Genomic DNA, 19,933 nt, shown 5'->3' on the forward strand with positions numbered 1-19,933 from the left:
AAACATGAAAGGAAAGAAGTTTCATTATATAGCCTTGATGACCTTCAATACTCCACAGTATATCTACAAACCGATGATCTTTACCAGCCAAGCGTGGCACTCGATCTATCACATCATTTGTTCTTCTTATTCTTACTTAGACGATTCATTCGCAGCTCCAGAGGATTGAAATGTTGAATGAAATCTCCATAAGCCGTATAACGTGGCTCATTCAGTACATACACAGATGTACTGTCTTGTTCTCGTGGAACTGCACTGATCTCTGCTACCATTGCATGCATCGTCCCAGGAACCACTGTAAGACGCTGAGGGAAAATCGGTCCCAAGTGGCAGTACGGACACGATGAGAACATCTACAAGACATGCTTGAATCTCTCTCTTACTACAACCTCTTCCAACTCCAGTTCTTCATCTAGATTCTCTGTCACACATCGATACCACGTCTGCTCTGGAGTTTCCACTAAACCACCTGAACAACGTACTAACCGACGAAGAGGAATCTGAAGACTTTCTCGAACCATTCTCCAGTTCTCTGATCCATCTCTCGCCAACAGTACAAATCGCAAGTCATATTCCCAATCCCCCTTATTCTCGTGAAGGAAGGATGCATCTTCACTCTCTGGGAGATGCAGATAACTTGACACAGACTGAGACTCTCCTGGGTTCAGTGACACTGAGTTAGGTAATAATGAATACGATAGAATTGAATCTGTAGACTGGTCTGGAGTCACATGCTGATCGATAAACCAATGATAATTATCAGTGAAGAGCAAGATCTGTGATAATGGTTCATCCCCGCGGTTTTCGAGATGAATCACAATTGGCACTAATTCGGAGAAATAATGGAATTCTTGGATTCCTTCAAGTGTCACAGAAATAGCAATTGTTGCTGGTTCCACTTGGAGGGTCAGAGAAGGATCTTCCGAATACAAGCAGTTTTGTCGTTGTTCCAATGTGCGGTTTAATCGAACACCTTGTAGATGGAGTGGCTGTGAGATAGGAAACTGTTGTTCGCAAGCATTTGGGGCATGAATGCGATAAGCAATATTTGTGAGATGCAGAAGCCCTGTTTTCTGAGGAGCAAGAATGAGTTGAATGGACCGTGATTCCAGAGCCTGTAATGAAACTGAAGTCTTTTCCACTTCTATAAACGATGAGTTCTCTTTTACCATCACAATCATGTCCTCACAGATCACAGATTCATTTAGAGGATTCTGGATCTCACACTCCAGACATAGCTTCTGATCTAGAGTCACTTCACTATTTCTCCTTCTAAGGCCGTTCTCAGACCATTGCTTCACATGACTGACATCAATCCGGCTACGGCTAATCGCACTTAGAATCATTCCGAAATGATCGTCTTGAACACGATCTTCACTCAAATAAGGCCAGTGAGAAATATCAGGATTCCCGCGGTTTTCTTGATATCGAAGACGAATCGAATCTGGACGGATATAAGGGATACTTAGACCATCTAATGAGATAGGAATGGAAGTAGGGACCTTCGATAATACTTCAAAGAAACCTCGTTGAGCATCATCAACATCAAACACTCGATTTCTGGAATTATCAAAATAAGCCAGTTTTTGGATGTATTGAAGGGATTCCAAATCGATTGGTTCATCTTGAAGGAAGAGCAATTGAATCTCTTCTAGCAAATAACCGCGGATATGACCCCATTTTGAAGTCCCCAAAGCCAGTAAAGCCAGAAGATTGCACCACAGAGCAAAGTGCAACAATCCAAGCTTTTTCCACTTCACTCCAGCGAGAGTGAGAGAGAATACAGAACGCCGTTTTTGCTCGAAAAACTGGAGAATTCCAGTCCATGTTGCAAAGAGAGCTGAAGAGATATCCGAGTGAGTGCTATGAGTGACAAGAAGCGTGATCTGATCTGGATTTGAAAAAACCGTGGTTTTAGCAGCAATCTCTCGACATCCAAGAAGAAGAGGTTGAAGAGTGACAGCGAGATATGTATGATAAGATGTGATTGCAGATGTGTCTGCGAGAGAACACTTCACTGCTTGCTGAAGTAATGAAGCAATCTCTCGAACTCGAATTCCTCCTTGTTTTGGCTGAGAACCTACTAGAAAGAGTGCAATTGCTTGCATTGTGCAGACTTGAGCTAATTGGAAGGATGACTAGAGTCAAGACCACTTTTCAATCTCACGTTGTTCATTCGATAGTCTTCACTGATCATTTTGTAGTAATCAATAGCTGTTTCATAGTCCTATTTATTAGAGATAACGTAGATGAGTACTTTAAGGAGAAAAGCCATATCAGCCAGAAATCGAATCTTGAACTCAACTGTGTCGTGATTGTATATTGATAATTCTTCTGATTCTTTGTTCAAGGTTAATATATTACCGCTACTACTGGAACGTAGCCAACCAAATAAAGCATTTGCAATTCCTCGACGATTTGTAATCACTTCTTGTGTATAATACGAAATAAGTTTAGAGAGATTCTGTAAAATACCTCGACTAATTAAAGATTGAAATACTTCTGTCAATCCTTTCAGATCTTCATCACTGAGTCGGAGACCAACTTGTTTGCTAGATTGTACAGATAAAATATGGCTTACGGAAGATATCGGCGAAATACAAGAGCAGGAGTGTCACGAGATTGCTCTGGAGATAATGAATTGATTTTGACAAGTTTGCATTGAGAAGCATTGAAAGTAGCTTTCATATTGCGATAAATGTCATCTGCATCCACATGAGAAGATACGTTGTGAAGCAAAAAATAATAGAAGGGAATGGACTTTGAATACATACCCTGTCTGAACTCCTTCTTGTTGAGGATTCGTTGAGACAATTCGTCAAATCGGCGAATTGGATCTGCATCTGTGCTCGAAACAACAAGAATAACACCCAGAGGATGATATAAACAGTCAGAGTCACCATATCGACAGCAATCGAACAAAGAAGACAAATAGTCCAATAACCATGGTTGTACTATATCCATTTTGGCATTCTTCTTCCCAAGTTCAGTAATAATCTTATGAATGTCTTCTTTCGATGGTTCTTTCTCCGAAAGGCTTTCAAGTAGTTCCTCTTCGATTTCATCTGGATCCATATGATTAATGAAAGCTGAATACTCTAGATCCAGATGGATTTGTTCAATGGTTACACTTCTACTTTCAAACTGTATTGTAAAGTTCACATCTTCTTTATGAGCAAAAGGTCTACAAGATGAAAATAGAAAAGAATAAAAAACCTCAATAGTTGGATGACAGACATTCCAGCTTCTCTGCATGTCTGTTCAGCAGACTTTGACGACTCAATTGCAAGAATAGGTGAAAATGAATCACAGATCAACGACTGAAGATCTGCATAAGAGAACATTCCAGATATTAGTAACAATCAACAGTGCAGAACTTCAGTTAATGGGAAGACGGTAAGCAAGAATTGAATGATGATTCATCCTTGATTCATTTGGAATCCGTGGGTGTCTATTGTGAATGGTTTTCTATTGTATCGATTCGTCGGATTATATCCTGTACAGCGAAATCAAGATTAGGAGCACTTTTGGTATTTATAGACCGTATTTTAGTTATCAGTTAGGAACTAACAATAATTCGCTTTGTTTCATGAGTCAAGTGTTGGCATCAGGAATTGATATGGGTAACCTAGTTACTCTATCAGCTGTCTTCCAGACAAATGAAAGTGATCCTATGAAGTCTGTTCCTGTAAAAGTAGCAGATCGTAATGGAATGAAAGAGCCATCGTAGAAATGTGGTATCTCGGAGTTTACTCTTTTAGGTCTGAAATCTACTTTGATAACGGAAACCGTTTAACAGGAACAGCGGCCAAAGTCTTGGTAGGCTTTATTTTGTGAATTCAAAGAAACAGAGTGATCGTAATCCTAATGCCTGTATCAAATTTGTGAAGTCTTCAATCAAACGTCCATTTGAAGATATCAGTGATCAAATAAAGAAGGTTGTGACTTCTCTTTCTGCGGATGAGAATGGGGAAGCTCAGTATGTAATCTCGATTGACGGGAAGAATACAGCTTTTTGGCCTTCTCACATGGCGGGTATATATATCTCCGATCGAATTGCGGATATTAAGAAGGAACGTAAAGTTGATAATTTGTGTCTTGTTTTATCGGTATTATCATTATGATATTATTATTATAGGTACCCAACTATTTCACAGATGAACAAGTGGATGATTTCCAAGCCGGTCTTTGTGTTGCCCAAGTTGATAATTACATTCTTATCAGAGAAGTGGATTCTATGGCTGTTGATTATTGCTACTATAAGAGTCTTTATCATGAATTTGATGATCATCCAATTGTAGTTCTTTTCATTGGTGTTGGTTTTGGAGAATCTCAGGCATATGCTATTGAGTTTACGAAGGATTCATATAATATATTAAGCTATGCTCACACCAATAAAGTGTGTTCGAGTATGGTGGATGCTCTAATGTATGAAGTCTTCTATGAAGCATACGATGAAAATCGTGATGAAGATGATGATCCTGATATTCGAGAGAATTCTGTTCTTACAGCTAAACTTTTAAACACGATTATCACCACCAAACATCAAATGTCTGATCCATGTACTCTCCATTTGTCTTTCGTTATTTGTAGCATTAGAATCGATTGAAGTGATGATTCCAGATTACAATGATTGCGGTGATGACTTCTATATGGAAATTTCAACCAGTTTATTACGTGAGAAGATTGAAGAGAGCGGTATGGTAAATCATTTGAAACAGATGGTAACAGAATGCATTGAAGGAATGCATGGAGTTGTACCAGAACGATTAGAAATTATGGATAATGGAGTTCTTACTAGTGCTTTCAGTGAATGTGTGAATGAAACTTGTTCTGAACATGGAATTCAGATATCCTAAAATATCGTTGATTTTTGTCACTTAATTATACTTGAAATTAGATTCATCTCACATCACATCAGAATGTATTGTGAATGGTAATACAAAGTATGCATTTTATGCTTCACACTTTGGAGATCCTCTCTATCAGCAAGTGATCTCACCATTGTGTGGATCCGTAAAGCCAGTGACTGTTTGTACTCCTTCTGTGACTGCTCCAGGGTTAATTTCAATGAACCATCTTGTTGAATGTAGGCGATAAGTTCATGATTGATTCTAGTTTCTGAGGATGCTCAAGCAAGAATTGATAGTGCACGAGGAGTGGAAGGTCAATCAAGAAAACGTCAGCAACAAGCAAAGCGTCACAAAGAACTATTGAATCAGTTCCAAGAGTTTGTTCAGGATACAAAGCACCGTATTGAAGATACCAGCATTGATATTAGTACGAATATGTTTGCCTTGAATGAGCCATGCCTGCAAGACCTTATCTGTAAGTGGCAACGATGGTTTCAAGAAAGTGATCAACATGATGTGGAAGAGCTGGAGAATAAGCTGAAAGAGATTAAGGAGGAAAGAGATCGAGTTCAGAAAGAATTTGCTGAGACGTATCGTAAACAATGTGAAGAAGAAGAAGAAGCAAATCGAATAAGAGAAGAAGAAGCGAAGAGAAAAGCAGAGATAGAATGGCAACGACTTATAGAAGAGGAGAAGCTTCAGGAACTAAGATCAATTGAGTTATGGAAAAGCATCTTTGAGAAGAGTCATGATCTGTCAAAGTGGGTGTCAGCTAGTGATCAAATAATTCTGTCGTCTCCTCCTAAGTTTGTGATTGATATGAGACTAACAGATAGTTTTGCTGATCCTCGGTTCAAAGTGGATACGCTTCCTCTCTTTCTTCAGAGTATCCTAAGGTCATCTCTCATAAGATTTTCAAATGCTCGAGAGATGGGTCGATATAATGAGTTTGATAGGAATCGCAATTATTTTCAAGATTTCTATCGAGATGCTGGTGGCTATCAGTATGGAGGTCAGTCATATGGTGGTCAACCATATGATGATTGGTTATATGAGAACCAGCCATATGGTGGTCAGCTACTTCGAAGTAGGATCTATAGAGATGATTATTATTAGATGGTCGTTCTAATTTCAGATGTAGGAATCCTTTCTGTGTTCCTGTACATATGGATCCAATCCCAGCTCCAATCTCATCATTTACATCAGTTGAAGAGAATGGAATTGTGGAATTGTCCCCTGATAGAGTATACAAAGGTTCCTTGATTCATGGGGTACCAAATGGAGAAGGAATAGTGATCGATCCTTGTGTAAATGAAGTGATTTATGATGGAATGTGGCAGGATGGACTGTATCATGGAATGGGTACATTATATGTTCAAGGTGAACAAGTGGCTCATGGAGAGTTTGTACGAGGAGTATTTGTGAAAGGAAGTCGATTGTTTAAGGATGGATCATCATTCATTGGTGAGTTCCAGAATAACCTTCCAAATGGCTCTGGACGTCTTATTCTTCCTTCTGGTATCATTGTTGAAGGACTGTGGAAGCAATTCAAACCGATGGGTGAAATGGTCTATCATTTTCCGGGATATGAACCAATTCAATATAATATGGAGAAGGCGGATGATATTACTAGATGGTCGATCGAATTCCGTGATTCGGCAATTATCTTTCTTGACACTCATTTTGCAACTGGTGATATTTCGTTTATTTTTTATTTTAATGGTGATGTATTCATTGGAACAACGAAACAACGAATTCTTCCTTTAAACGGTGATTTCTATCAGTATTGTGGAAATCGCTATTTGAAAATGAAGTACGGAGAAAATTCATTTGATGTGGGTATAAAGGGTATTGAGTTGAGATCTTCGTCTGCTTTCCGTTATAAGTGTATCCACTTTATAATGTAATAGTTACATCCTTCTGTTTCTTGAAATAATCTTTTTTACAGAACTCACATGTCTTTCAAACATGTGTCCAACTATATCCCTTCTCCTGTGATGATGATTATATCATTATCCATTATTTGATACTGTGCTTATGGCTGATTACCCACCTTTTCTCCGTAATCATGTTGTCATTCCTTCAAGATAGCGACAATAAGTAGCCTCCATGACGAGGTAAAACGAATCCAAACCCGTCCTCTCACGAAAGAAGAGATTGACTCTCTTGTTACCAATCATAATACAAGTTGATATAAATAAATGCATTTCATCTCTAGGCACAGATCAAACTTGGAATAATGTTCGTGTGATGACGAATGAGAATGCTTCTATCGATTGTGAATGTATTCGTGGTTGCCTCTTTATGGACTCTGTAATCATCTCGAGACAGAATGGCTTCTGCTCTTGTCCTAGTAATATCACAATGCCTTGTGGTATCGTGAATACCGTTCTAAAGAATGTGACTATCTACCCTAACTGTTGCATTTTCCAGAATACACTCCTTGAGAATTCAGTTGTTCTTAGTGGAAGTATTGTAATGGGATGTGGTCGAATCAGTTGTCAGAGTAGGAAACGATTGCATAGTGTGAGATAGATGGAACAATGTATGGAAATGGGACAGTTTCCAATATGGGAAATGAGACTGGTGGTATACAGATCACTCTTGTTGCTGATTTGAAGTATAACGATCTGAAAGGTGTCGTTCAATCTGGACAATATGAATATCCAGCCCTGAATGATTATTTGTATGATTCGTTAAAGCTCTTGACTATCTAGGAAAGCAGTTCGTGGGAATGTTAACTTCATTGGACCGAACTCACTCATTGAAAACTGTCCTCTTCTCCACTCAGTGTTCATTGGAAGTCATGCACACATCTTGAATAGTACACTTCAAAACTGTTGTGTATTGAGTTGTGAGAAAATCCAATCCAAGTAGGAGTAATGAATGGTGATTAGGATTAGAGTTTGGAATGGAAATGTTGAAAACTCAATTCTTCAATGGGGATGTTCATTTGAATCTGGTTCTAATTGTTCTGATAGTATGTTGTGTGAACACACGGATACTAGCTGCAATGCGAAGATTGTGAATAGTATTATTGCTCCTAATACTGGAGTTTCCTCAGGAGAATGCAATTCATCACTTGTTGGACCATTCATCGGATTCCATCACAACAGTGTTTTGATTAGTTGTAGACGTTTTAGAGGTGAATTAATTATAGCTCTGTGGTATGAAGGAAAGGGAAATATTGGATATGGAGCAAATATTGGGAGCAATCATACAGGAAGACTACCTGACCAAGAAAGTATCCCAGGCGAAGGTGTCTTCTTTGGTCTTGGTTGTAACATCAAATATCCTTGCAATCTTCTTCACTCACCGTATTCTATCGTGGCTTCTGGAGTAACAATGCTTCCTGAGGTGCATACATTGTTTTCACTTCATTTATAGAGAGTTGATATGCCGTTTTCACTCATCAACAAACCAACACACAATCATGAGTCCATTTCACCTGCTTTTAACATATCCTTTCTGATTGTAACAGAGTTATCCTTGATGGAACGAGATCTTCCCAGCTTGGGTTCTCTACAGTAATTACTACATGATTATCCGTAATGAGGATAAGTTCTTAACTCGTAATAAGAGCAAACGAAATACGATTGAGAACTTGATTCTCAGACCCGATATCGTTGCAATGATTGCTCATGCACGGGCAGTTCTCTCATTCAGCCCACAAGCAACAGAATTTATTGACTTGGTGACCATGAAACGCGTATCGGAACAGTGCTCCACAACCATGGGAGTTGGAATTGAAGAGACACAGAAAGTGTTCGAAGATACAAAAGTGTTTTTGGAACAGGATGTAAGGTATTCTAATCGTATCTTATGTAGATTGATGGGATTGGTAAGAATCTTCTGACAGAACCTAGTAGACGAACTGGAGTTAACACCTATTCCTTCTTTATTCGTCTCTATCTTTTGCGTGTATGGGGTTAATACTTTCATTAACTGATAGAGACTCTTCCAGTTACTCCAAGAAACCTATGAGAATACTGAGGATTATTCCATATTACGATTGACAATGCAGGAACAGTGGGAAGGATTACAACTGTTGTCACTTGTGATATTCATTGATTGTCTAGCTTACTCCAAAACGAGTTTAAGAGACTGATTTTATCTGATTTAATCACAGAATATAGTTCAATGGAAAATATGATATTGCAGTATGCAGTTGACAGTAAAACGAAGGATTTCACTCGTGGACATCATATTGATCCTGTAATTTCACGAATAAACAAATAAGAGATAGAGTTATGGTACAACACACCATTTCGATAAGGACATGGCTGTTATCGAAAAGAGAAAGAAGTGGGATTTGATTATTCCAACCTTATTTATAGGTTCATTAGCACCAAGATCGAAGCATTTACGAATCTGACAAATCAGCTGATGACATTCAATGACGATTGTGACCTTTGTCAAATGAAGGCGTTTCGTGTTTCTTTCACAAACAAATACTAAAAGCTAATTCAACTAGTATACAGCACAAAAATGACAACGTTCCACGGCATTATCTATTCTGATAATCATATTCACATAAATACTGGTCGTAGTATCATTCTGACGAGTAAGTTGTGATATTAACTGAATTGATTCTTCTGAAAGCGAAGCAGTATTGACAATGAATGAATCATAGAGTAAAGAATACTGTTGAGAATAGGTAAATAGTACGCTGATGTCGGAATCTGTGAGTTGAGTGTCTACATCACAAATGAATGTTGAATCTTACTATGCAAATCAAGTATCCGAACAGTTTTCAATAGGGGTAGAATTACTTTGATAATAATTGACATAGGTGATGCATCTATACATGAGGTGAGTTTTCAACTCTTACGAATAACTGTGAGATATTCTAGTTTGATTCCCGTAAGAGCATCTTCATTCATATCACATGGACTTTCAGATGGAGTTACATTGATGTCTACATCTTAGCTCTTAACTCTGTATTCACTTTCTAAAATGAGATATTTGGTGACAGGAGGAATCATCTTAAGAGCTTCAACAAACGATGATTCTGGCTGATGCATTCCGATTAGATAAACTTGCTTAAGAGATGGTAAAGCGAGAGATTGAAATGAAGAGTTCAAGATTAGTGATATCGATTGAGGACTAGAATCTACAATCGATAACAATGTCATATTCTACTGGCCCATTTCAAGCATCGGGTTGTATGACTCAAATAGAAATTAGGAATTGAGTCAACTGATGTTTGTACTATGACATAATTAATGCTCAACATTAACACAGTTTATAGAAACTAAGGAACAAATGTGCTTGTTAGCCTCCAAACTATATTCAGATTCAATCAAGTATTGATCCTCTTCAACAATTTTAAAACTCCTTATCATGGGGAATCCCTCACCATCAACCACTCTGAAAAAATCAAAGACTTGATTAAGCAGAACAGAGCAGTCTACATCAGAATCAATTCATATATCAACTCTTCAGAGCAATAGTCTTGATACTTGACAAAGATCGTTCCTTTGCCACACCAATCAACAGTTTCATTCCTTCTTCTCCTAGAGATTCTTCTAATAGTAAGAATAACAAGGAAGAACTACCAAGAATAAGGGTTTGAAGAGTAGGAACAGATGATGCTGTGAGAATTGTGGGGAGGACTTGAATACTCTCTGGAGAAAGATGATTTTCTAATAAAGAGATGAAGACGAGGTATACGACCGATAGTAAGATGTTTGAGATTGAATGACTTGTTAGGAGTACTCTTTACAAATAAAGAGAAGGAATCATCAGCCGAAGTATCTTTAAATGAATGAAATATTTGAGACATACTGATGATAGAAAAGGATTCCCAATATTTGGATGAGAAGATAAAACCAAGTCCTTCTCCACTAATAGGATTATCTAAGTCAATAGAGAGAATGCAATGATGTACTGTCAAATATGACATTTATCATTCCATCTAAACGACGAATTAGTCGATGAACAAAAACAGCACCAGCTGCAGTAATACCATTATCTAACTAATATAAGATGAAAAGATATACTCGAAATATCCAGCAAAGCAAGAGAAGGACAGGGAGGAGGATTGGGACGTCGTAAACAGGATGCAATCGAGTCGATTCCATTATCACCGATTGAATTACCTGGAAATAAGTATAATTCAACCACTTAAACCAGCAACACTAAGATACTGCAAATAGGGAAATCCCATTCGCAGTGTGTCTGCTAAGTAACCTGCTCCTACACTAGTAAAGGTATTATCTACAGCTAAGTGAACATGCAGAAGTCAACTGGAGAGATCAAGAGACTTCAGACATTCTCTCATCGGAACAATTTCAAAAACTTGCAAAACCCGTTTTAATCCCTGGTCGTCAAGTTGCTTAGCTACCAACTTATACAAAATGACTATCGGAATACAAGACAAGTCAATTCGTGCCGATTTTGCCTACATGTCAAGTCACAGAAGTACCTCTACCGCAATCTCCACAACCGAAGCGCCAAGTTGTATTTGATATGTACTGGACTCCTGACTGTATACATAACTTTTCTGTTGAAGACTGTTCATCCCATCAACTCAACACTTGAAACAGTTCACTTTCATACGAAAACCGTGGTTCTGTAAACACGATTAAGATCCTGGATTCTACAAAAGGATGAGGGTCTGGTTCTCTTCAGCTTTGCAAAACCGTGTTTATTGAGTTTCGCACACGGTAATACTTTGAAAACAAAGGTCGCTATTTGATTGGTTAACATCTCCCTCCTTAACGAGAGAATCCATATCACTGTTTCTAGTTATAATGAATGATACATTGTGTGCTACATCGAATACTCTGATTACAATCCAGAAGTAAGGATACTGACAATATGATCAGTAGATTTCTTTCCGCATTTCTCGAAAGACTGTCTAAAGCAAGGTTATCGGTCGAATCGATCGATCCAAATGGAAAGGATGTGTATAGTATCCGCCAACTGAGTACTCGTATCATTCAACAATGGAACTCACTCTTTCCTAACAATCTTATTCAAAGTTTTGATGATATATCAACAAACACACTCATTGCAGCAAAGACAAGGTAAGTGACGTGATATGTGGTCACATACAGAGAGGAGGTGGTATTGGACCGATCGACCCAACAGAAGCAGAAGCTATTGATTGAAGTAGAGGTCCTTCGTAGTCGTTGGCAGCAGTGCCAGATGGAATCAAATCACTTGAAAGAAGAGTGATGACCAAGTGAGTAAATGATACATAGAATTGCTCAACTGAACTCTGATATCCATGTTGCATCCTCAGCACAACAACATCTCCAACAAGAAAGGCACTCACTTGTGAGTACTCTGTCTTCACTGCAGTTGCAGAAACAGCATGAAGACACTGAACTTCGAAACCTACAAGAAACAAAACTGAGTATCCTGGAGGAATTAGTAACAGAACAGCAGATGGTATCATCTCTTCGAACATCCATTCAAGCTCTACAACAAGAGAAACTAACACAAAGCAAGGAATTGGAACGTGTAAGCATTAATAGATTCAGTAACAGGGAGATGAAGGACGAACAGCTTCTCCTGACACATGAACTTGATGTACTTCATCAAGAAGTGTCTGGAGAAGCAACGGTGAATCACACTAATACAATGACAGCCACTGCCCACTCGTCAGCAACGATTCGATGTGAGAATCCACTTCCTGATGACGATACTATTGTCATCCCTGCAATCCAAATACGAAGTATTGCTCGGAGGAATCGACGTCAACGAAGGAAAAACAACAAACTAGGAGTTCGACGAGAAGTGAAACAAAACCTCTTTGCTGATGATACGTTTTGGTCCCCTCTTTGTTAACAAACAACTCACCACGTAAACAGCATTCGTCTGATCAACCCTTACTTCTTGGCAGAGACACCCACAGACTTTCCGAAACGACCAGTGGTCTTGGTGTGCTGACCACGGACCTTCAAGTTCCAATAGTGACGAAGACCACGGTTAGCACTATCCATTACTATCTCACATCTTCTCCTACCGCATCTTCTTCAAACGGTTCAGATCCTCACGGAGATTGGCCTGGAGGTTGTTAGCAACGATCTGCTTGTACTTTCCAGTCTCGACATCCTTCTGTCTGTTCAAGAACCATTCGGGAATGTTGTACTGCAGAGGGCTAGAGATGACGGCAATCAGTCTGTCGATCTCATCGTTGCTCAGCTCTCCAGCACTAAAAAATCACTTCGTAGAGAAATACTAAGTACCGCTTGCGAATATCGACTTCAGCCTTCTTGCACACAGCAGTGGCAAAACGACGACCAATACCCTTAATAGAAGTCAAGGCATAGACAATTTTCTGCTTTCCATCGATATTGGTGTTGAGCACACGGAGAATGTGCTGGAACTCTCCCTGGTTAACAAGAGCCTATACAATGGAATTAGAACATTCCTGATACTCATTCATAAAGACATACCATGCTATTCTGGAATCTATTTTCAATTATTCACAGTTCGGGGTTTATCAAGTGGGATGCGGTGCCACAATTGGGCTTAACTGACCCAAGTATTTTCCATTTTGTATATAGAAGTTTTCCCAAACAAACATATTCCATCGATTATACAATAGTGTATATATCTTTCTGACGGGATTCACTTTCGAATTCCATCTAACATAAACAATCTATCTCGATTCTGATGCAGAAGTGAATAATTAGCATGCTGAGAAATATTAGCATACGAATTCACTCCACGAGGCAATCATTGGGATTGTATCTATGATCCCTACTCCAGATTTGCCAATAGTATTTTAAGAACAAACTGAACTTAATAAATTAATCATCCATAACAGTCTTGAATAGAATGAATTAGGGACATATTATTGACAGAATGGACCCAATTACATTTGAAAGAAAAGTGTGATTCGTAGCTGTGACGGCTGCCTTATAGTTATTTTAGTACTTTTTGAATACTTTCTTTCTACAATCTGATCTTATCAGTTGACTGTTGTTCTGGTGAAATGTCCTCGTGGTTGAGTGAAAATACGGTTGGGTCATCCCATATCATTGAAACAACACCTAGTAATGTAGTTCAAGTGGCAGAGGAGTGTTCAAGTAACAAGGTACTATCGATATCTTGACTTTATAGTATGTCATAAAACGGTCCAGGGTGGTTTTTTCTGCCAAGACTGCAGTGCAGGGTAGGCGGTAATGTAATTGTGTTTATTTTCCAGGTTATTGACAGTAGAAAACTCGAAAGGGACATTGGACATCCCCGAAGTTGATTACACTTCTGTCAAACAGTCGTGGAAGTCGGATGACAAGACCTCGCTCCCTGCTTTTCCTTGGGGAGCAATCCCATCTGACACAGTATATTCAGGGTATTTTTCATGTATTGATCTGATTTCTAGTTCTCTTGGTGAGTATTCCTTGTCTCAACCTTCCATCTTTGGGCAACGAGGATCCCATTCTACTCACCGTTTTTCGTTGGATATCGGAGAAGAAGAATTTCTTGCTAACAATGGTAATCAGCCTGGAGAAGTCTTCTCTTCATCCTTGAATCCTTCATATGTACCGTTCTCCTCTTCAGTACGCTCTGAATTCATTTTTCATCTAGGTTTATTCATCTCGACGCAGAGCATCAACATCAGGTGTTCTTCCTTTAGGTTCTTCTCTTACTCCACCTGATGATGCCGTCTCGTCAAATGTGCCTTACGATATTGATCCCTATGAGTCATCAACTGGTATTTCTCTTCGTTCTCTGTAACTTCCAGAACCCATGTTCTCTCACTCACTGGCTACAGACACACTGTCTTCAGATCTCCATGATCCTCTGTCTCTTTCTCATGATGTAGGTGCTCATGACATTCTTCTCTCATCTCGTCTGGATCCTTATTCACTTATGGATCTGCCTGATGGAACTGAGGATGTCTCGCTCCTCCCTGATTTGGGCTCTATTCGTACTGGTCGCAGTCTAAGTGAAGTCGACATAAGTCTACCAGAGTCTTTTGATTATACCATGTCTGGAGGAGTGGGAAGTTATTTGAGTCGTGGGTCGTTGACTAGTTCTGTTGCTCCAAAGACTGAAACATGTTTCTGTTGGTGATAGTTCTGAGTTATAGTTGACTCTCTGCATCCTTCTCTACGCAGAAATAGTGTCAGTTCTCTCTCTCAATTGAATCCTTTGACAGAAGACAATATTTTCTCTCTATCTTCTGTGACTCCTGTTCGATCACCTAGTCTCCAACCTCTTGTCAAAGGTTCTTTACCATATCCTGCTAATCGGTCGTCGTTGCTACAATCCTTTCCGAATGGTTCTGCTCTGCAGAGTGAGATTGTATTGAAGTCTGAATCCAATCTGTCACAGACTTCTCCCCAAGGATCCTCGAGTCCCATCATAGGCTTCTTTGGTATGAGAATAAGCGAGAGTTGATTGTTAGATGCATCAGAACTAAAGAAGTGGCATGAGTTCGAAGTCTTCCGTGGTCGTGTCGTTGAAATGGTGTGTACTCAGAATGGGTCGAAATCTCTTCAGGTGGATGGTTTGAAGAATGCATGATAAATAGAATTTCTTGAATAGTTCGATGTCAGAGAAGGTACGTACGAGTGTTATTGACAATATTGTGATGGAGTTGGCTCCTACAGGATCACGAATCATTTGCGATACATTTGGAAATTACTTCTATCAACTCTTGTTTAAGAAGGCATCTGATGAACAGAAGGAGACACTGTTACGATCTCTGCTACGTGAAGATGGAAGCAGTACTGTCTATGAGATCAGTGTGAATAAGACTGGAACATTTGCATTCCAGAATATCATTGATTTTATGGCAGGACAACGTGTGCTTGGTGATATGATTGTGAAAGCTCTTCAGAATAGTCGTGTGAATGGTAAGACAGAAGATGTCACATTGAAACTAATCAAGGAGAACAAAGGAACCCATATCATTCAGCGAATAATGAAGACCTTTGATGTGTAAGCATACAGGGATGAATGTGACTGTAGAGGCCAGTGGACATCCATCTATACCATCTTATTGGAGAATTGCTTCAGTGTGGCGATGGATCGAAATGGAAGTATGGTGTTACGTCTCTGTTATGACCTTGTGGACATTGATCGTAAGGCACAGATTGCTAATGACATTATTGCTCATGCACGAGAGTTGGCTGTTGATCCTGTGGGTAATTACGTGGTACAACATGTCCTCTGTATCCCAAAGACGTATGAATTAAAGAATTCATTCATGGCTAGAGCTCCAGAATCGGAATTGGAGAGATACAAGTCATTTGTTCGAGGTGTTCTGAGTCATCTTCAGAAACACTATGTGGAGCTGAGCAAGCAGAAGTATAGCAGCAACGTAGTAGAGAAGTCCATTGCAAATTCTGTGTTGTTGGACGATCGCGCAATCTTCGACGAATTGCTGGCTATCCCTGCGATTCTGCAGTTACTGGACAATCATTTTGGCACATATGTGTTACAAAAAACATTGCAGTCACTGCAGGCTGTGGAATTGAAGAAGGTGGATGTTGAGGTTCGTTCTAGCAAGTTAGTGAATGGAGGTCATGGAGTGAGTCTGTTGAACAAGTGGAAGCAGATTATGAATCGCTCAACTTGAGTCGTTATTTATCATGTCTAACGCAGTTATCTTTACTTTGGTGTATTTCATGTATCGGTATTGTTTGTTCTGTGAACTGTTTTAATCCTATTTTCTTTTCTATCGGGTTGAATGCAACCAAACTCGACCTATTCCACTGGAATAAGTATCACCAGGCCGTTGAAGCAGAAAGAAGGATCTATTGACAGAACAACATCTTGTCTGGATCCTCTTCGAAATGGAAAAGAATCTGAGAACAGAATCCAGGATGGTAACGAAGTGGAACAAGAATGGAATCCAAACAATTGTATCTTTTTATTGTATCTATTAGTATAGCTCTGATAGAAGAGAATTCCCTAATAGGGACGTGTATTAAGAGAGATGAGTGTTTGTCTCCGTTCTCGATGGAAATTGAAGGAAGAGAGGAAGGAGATGGGGTTGTGGATATCCAGCAAGCAGATTTGATGACAAAAGAACAAGAACTGGATGTTCTAAAACGAGTGTTATGTCAGACTCATTTCGAAATGACTACAATGAAGTTGAGGGCAGAAGCGATTCAACAGGAGTTGCTATCTCAGGATAATCCTAATCTGACGAATGTATTGGATTTCATTAATGATTTTTTGTCTCTTCCATCGCATATACCAAGTATAGTTCTTTCAAACAGTATGACTCCTTCAACAGCCGAATCCCAGCCAAAATCCGCACCTGTCGAGGATTTACCATATCAGACAGACGAACTAGAACAGAGTGTAGATACACTGCGTTCTGTTGTGGATGAAAATGGTTCTGTGATTGATGATCTTCAAAAGCTTCATTTAGACTCTGTGAGCGATCTTCGTCAACGGTTGCAAATTCTGTATTCGAACAACAAGCTTCTAACATCCATAATTGAGGACAATAACCAACACACACATGAACTTATGGTTATTATTAATGAAAAGAATGCTGAGATTCTACGGCTAAGGGATTCGTATGAAGATACTATTTCGTCTCTGAATTCCCAATTGTTTTCAACGCAGACTGAATTGCAATGTGTTAGAATGGAACATGAGAAGATACTAGCGGAGGAAGATACTATACAGAATGTTGGAGAGAAGCAGGAAGAGAATGTGGAGGAGGAGAAGCTTTCAGAGTCATATCTGGAGAATGAAATTCTGCAGGAGAGGATTGATGAGATGAAAACAAAGATTCTCGAGATGGAGAGTTCTAAAGTCCGCATTGAAGAGGTCGAAAAAGAAGCAGAAATGAGAATTGCAAATATGCAACGAGAAACAGAAGCAGAAATCCGTTCTCTGGAAGCAAAGATTCGCCAAAAGGATGTAGAACTCGGACAGTTACAAACGTGTAACCAAGAATTGGAGAAAGTAAACGAATCTCAGAAGATGGATTGTTCATTGCACCAGACTCAACTACAATGTATGAAGACTGTTCAAACTGCTATTCTTCATGTAATGGATCGTTTGGAACGTAATAGGATGTATCCCGCTTCTGGAATCATTTCAGCCTATAAAGATCAAATCCAGAATAGTCCCGCTTCATTAGTTGTTCCACAGACATTCGTAACCATTGAAACCCCAATGGGGTCTGTTTCGACATCTGATCCAGAAGCGATTTCTCGTTTGATTAAATCTCTTTCTATCAGGCTAAAAATGGCAGAGGCCAAAGTGGCGTCGCTGGAACGGACAACATCTCGAGAGGATCTTCTGCGAGATGAATTGCAGCGGAAGACAGAAGAGTTGGCGCTAGTACGAAGCGAGATGCAGAAATCAAAAGGAGAGTCGGTCGATTTGTCAAGGGATCGGATGATTGAGAATCTCAGTCGAAACAATGAAATTCTTAAACGAAATGAAACGGTATATCTACAAGTTTTGAGGGAATTGAAGAGATCTGTAAGAAGAAAGGACAAGCAACTTCAGGAGTTCCAGATCATTTTAGATAACGTTCGAAAAACACAAAGGTTGTATTTTGTTTCTTGTATCTAACAGGATTGCTGTGCTCATAATTGGGATAATACTGACCAAAATCTGTATTAATTGGGTCTTTGTCTTAGACCATTCAGAACGAGAAATATCGACGTGTACCACTCGTCGTTATAGGCATGTCCTCGAAGTTTTCTAGATTGTTTCAGTCGTTCTCTGTCTTTCTTATGGGATGGTTTCATTGTTGTAGGCAAAGACACACGGGAAGAAAAGAGAAGATGTCCAGAAAACTAGCGATGATTTACCTTCTGTAGACCCTCTTCCTCCATCACAAAACTTGGAGGCTAGTCTAGAAGAGTTTCAAAAGCCGGAGTCCATTTCCCGGGCAAGAAGGAGACTCACTGTGGATGGAGATGAGGCGCATTTGGATGGAATCGAGGATATTAGCATGGATATTGATGTTCCTTCATTAGATCAGCCAGAAGAAGATGTCTTCGTTGGAGTATTTGCGGGAAAGTCCCAGAAGGGATATATTCCGTATAATCCACGAAAAGTGAATCAAGATTGGATGTTAATCAAAGAAGATGCAGCGACGGGGACCCTTGTTCTTGGTACCTTTGATGGTCATGGAGAACATGGTCATTGTATCTCGGAAGTGTGTTTTGTATTTGGTAACTGATCGTTAGTTTATCTGTACTAATTTTTACAACAATTTGGTGTCTCATGAAAAGTTTTCGGTCGATGTGAAGACAGCTGCAGTGGATGCTCTTGCTCAAGCAGAAGCGGAATGCAATTCAAGTAAGCCGTTACATATGGATTGATATGTAGATCGTTTTATTAAAACCGAATTCAGTGGAACAACTGCAGTGATTTGTATCATTCGAGGGAGTAGTTTAACAGTGTTGAATGTGGGCGATTCACGTGCTATTCTAGCATCGGAAGTTGGAGATGAGTGTGTGGTCATGAATCTGACTCGAGATCACAAGCCCAGTCTTCCTGATGAAAGGTCTCGTATTGAGCAAGCAGGTGGTCGTGTCTTTTCGATGGAATATGATGATGGATATGACGGTCCTATGCGTGTGTGGCTAAAAGATCAAGATATTCCTGGGTTAGCGATGTCTCGTTCGATCTGTGACACGGTGGCCCATAGTGTGGGTAATGATGAAAGGAACGACTTCATTGATAGGAGTAATTTCAGAACCTGAGGTGTATGAACGAGTTCTGACGGATGATGATCGTGTTTTGGTGATGGGAAGTGATGGTTTGTGGGAATTCATTCCTTCACAAGAAGTGATTCATTTGATTGAGGACTGTGAACAGCCAGATGTTAGAATGAGGATAGAGAATAAGCTGTAGGAAGCAGTAGAACGGTTGTGTACCATTTCGTGGAAGCGGTGGTTTGATGAAGAGAAAGTTGTTGATGACACTACCATTATTGTTGTCTTTTTGGGGAAAGTTGACGAAGCATAGTCTTTTCTTTTTTATGTGTACTGTGTTGTTTGTTACAAAGATGGTTGAACAAACAGCTTATGATAAATCTGACAACGTTTATTGGTATCTGGCCATCCACTTCTTGTGGAAGTTGTTCATTCTCTCGACAACCTGATCAATCTCATTCATAGGAGGAAGAATGG

At 39.4% G+C, this 19,933-nt stretch overlaps 10 protein-coding genes across 10 annotated transcripts; 7 read left to right on the forward strand and 3 right to left on the reverse strand.

Moving 5' to 3' along the window:
- Positions 1–113: 113 nt before the first annotated feature.
- On the reverse strand, positions 114–3,344 carry JH06_1392 (hypothetical protein; the record flags this gene model as incomplete). Its single annotated transcript, XM_014673304.1, has 7 exons — positions 114–353; positions 387–2,138; positions 2,168–2,227; positions 2,258–2,464; positions 2,501–2,552; positions 2,582–3,184; positions 3,217–3,344. 7 exons carry the CDS (start codon positions 3,342–3,344, stop codon positions 114–116), a joined length of 3,042 nt encoding a protein of 1,013 aa, XP_014528790.1.
- Positions 3,345–3,589: 245 nt separating this feature from the next.
- JH06_1393 (chaperone) lies at positions 3,590–4,859 on the forward strand (the record flags this gene model as incomplete). The annotated part of the gene is made up of 5 exons (XM_014673305.1): positions 3,590–3,726; positions 3,762–3,819; positions 3,846–4,082; positions 4,139–4,562; positions 4,594–4,859. The coding sequence occupies 5 exons, from the start codon at positions 3,590–3,592 to the stop codon at positions 4,857–4,859; spliced, it is 1,122 nt and encodes a 373-aa protein (XP_014528791.1).
- Positions 4,860–5,070: 211 nt separating this feature from the next.
- On the forward strand, positions 5,071–6,760 carry JH06_1394 (hypothetical protein; the record flags this gene model as incomplete). Its single annotated transcript, XM_014673306.1, has 4 exons — positions 5,071–5,089; positions 5,119–5,659; positions 5,690–5,940; positions 5,970–6,760. 4 exons carry the CDS (start codon positions 5,071–5,073, stop codon positions 6,758–6,760), a joined length of 1,602 nt encoding a protein of 533 aa, XP_014528792.1.
- Positions 6,761–7,217: 457 nt separating this feature from the next.
- JH06_1395 (hypothetical protein) lies at positions 7,218–7,570 on the forward strand (the record flags this gene model as incomplete). Its single annotated transcript, XM_014673307.1, has 2 exons — positions 7,218–7,359; positions 7,389–7,570. The coding sequence occupies 2 exons, from the start codon at positions 7,218–7,220 to the stop codon at positions 7,568–7,570; spliced, it is 324 nt and encodes a 107-aa protein (XP_014528793.1).
- Positions 7,571–7,835: 265 nt separating this feature from the next.
- On the forward strand, positions 7,836–8,953 carry JH06_1396 (hypothetical protein; the record flags this gene model as incomplete). The annotated part of the gene is made up of 7 exons (XM_014673308.1): positions 7,836–7,968; positions 8,014–8,210; positions 8,241–8,335; positions 8,382–8,652; positions 8,682–8,774; positions 8,806–8,910; positions 8,933–8,953. The coding sequence occupies 7 exons, from the start codon at positions 7,836–7,838 to the stop codon at positions 8,951–8,953; spliced, it is 915 nt and encodes a 304-aa protein (XP_014528794.1).
- A 720-nt stretch (positions 8,954–9,673) lies between these two features.
- On the reverse strand, positions 9,674–11,376 carry JH06_1397 (hypothetical protein; the record flags this gene model as incomplete). The annotated part of the gene is made up of 12 exons (XM_014673309.1): positions 9,674–9,771; positions 9,802–9,966; positions 9,996–10,064; positions 10,096–10,263; positions 10,292–10,381; positions 10,412–10,498; positions 10,527–10,712; positions 10,744–10,827; positions 10,856–10,954; positions 10,980–11,072; positions 11,103–11,256; positions 11,287–11,376. The coding sequence occupies 12 exons, from the start codon at positions 11,374–11,376 to the stop codon at positions 9,674–9,676; spliced, it is 1,383 nt and encodes a 460-aa protein (XP_014528795.1).
- Positions 11,377–12,691: 1,315 nt separating this feature from the next.
- Positions 12,692–13,251, reverse strand: JH06_5255 (40S ribosomal protein S18; the record flags this gene model as incomplete). The annotated part of the gene is made up of 4 exons (XM_014673312.1): positions 12,692–12,797; positions 12,829–13,017; positions 13,052–13,197; positions 13,219–13,251. The coding sequence occupies 4 exons, from the start codon at positions 13,249–13,251 to the stop codon at positions 12,692–12,694; spliced, it is 474 nt and encodes a 157-aa protein (XP_014528798.1).
- A 2,030-nt stretch (positions 13,252–15,281) lies between these two features.
- On the forward strand, positions 15,282–15,762 carry JH06_5742 (hypothetical protein; the record flags this gene model as incomplete). The annotated part of the gene is made up of 2 exons (XM_014673313.1): positions 15,282–15,317; positions 15,349–15,762. The coding sequence occupies 2 exons, from the start codon at positions 15,282–15,284 to the stop codon at positions 15,760–15,762; spliced, it is 450 nt and encodes a 149-aa protein (XP_014528799.1).
- Positions 15,763–16,026: 264 nt separating this feature from the next.
- Positions 16,027–16,398, forward strand: JH06_5040 (hypothetical protein; the record flags this gene model as incomplete). Its single annotated transcript, XM_014673311.1, has 1 exon — positions 16,027–16,398. The coding sequence occupies one exon, from the start codon at positions 16,027–16,029 to the stop codon at positions 16,396–16,398; it is 372 nt and encodes a 123-aa protein (XP_014528797.1).
- Positions 16,399–18,478: 2,080 nt separating this feature from the next.
- Positions 18,479–19,769, forward strand: JH06_5039 (phosphatase; the record flags this gene model as incomplete). Its single annotated transcript, XM_014673310.1, has 6 exons — positions 18,479–18,517; positions 18,550–18,954; positions 18,986–19,097; positions 19,128–19,454; positions 19,486–19,625; positions 19,656–19,769. 6 exons carry the CDS (start codon positions 18,479–18,481, stop codon positions 19,767–19,769), a joined length of 1,137 nt encoding a protein of 378 aa, XP_014528796.1.
- Between the last annotated feature and the right edge of the window lie 164 nt (positions 19,770–19,933).

The sequence above is a fragment of the Blastocystis sp. subtype 4 genome (genome assembly GCF_000743755.1).
Source record: "Blastocystis sp. subtype 4 strain WR1 chromosome Unknown seqid_0048, whole genome shotgun sequence".
Classification (NCBI taxonomy): domain Eukaryota; class Bigyra; order Opalinata; family Blastocystidae; genus Blastocystis; species Blastocystis sp. subtype 4.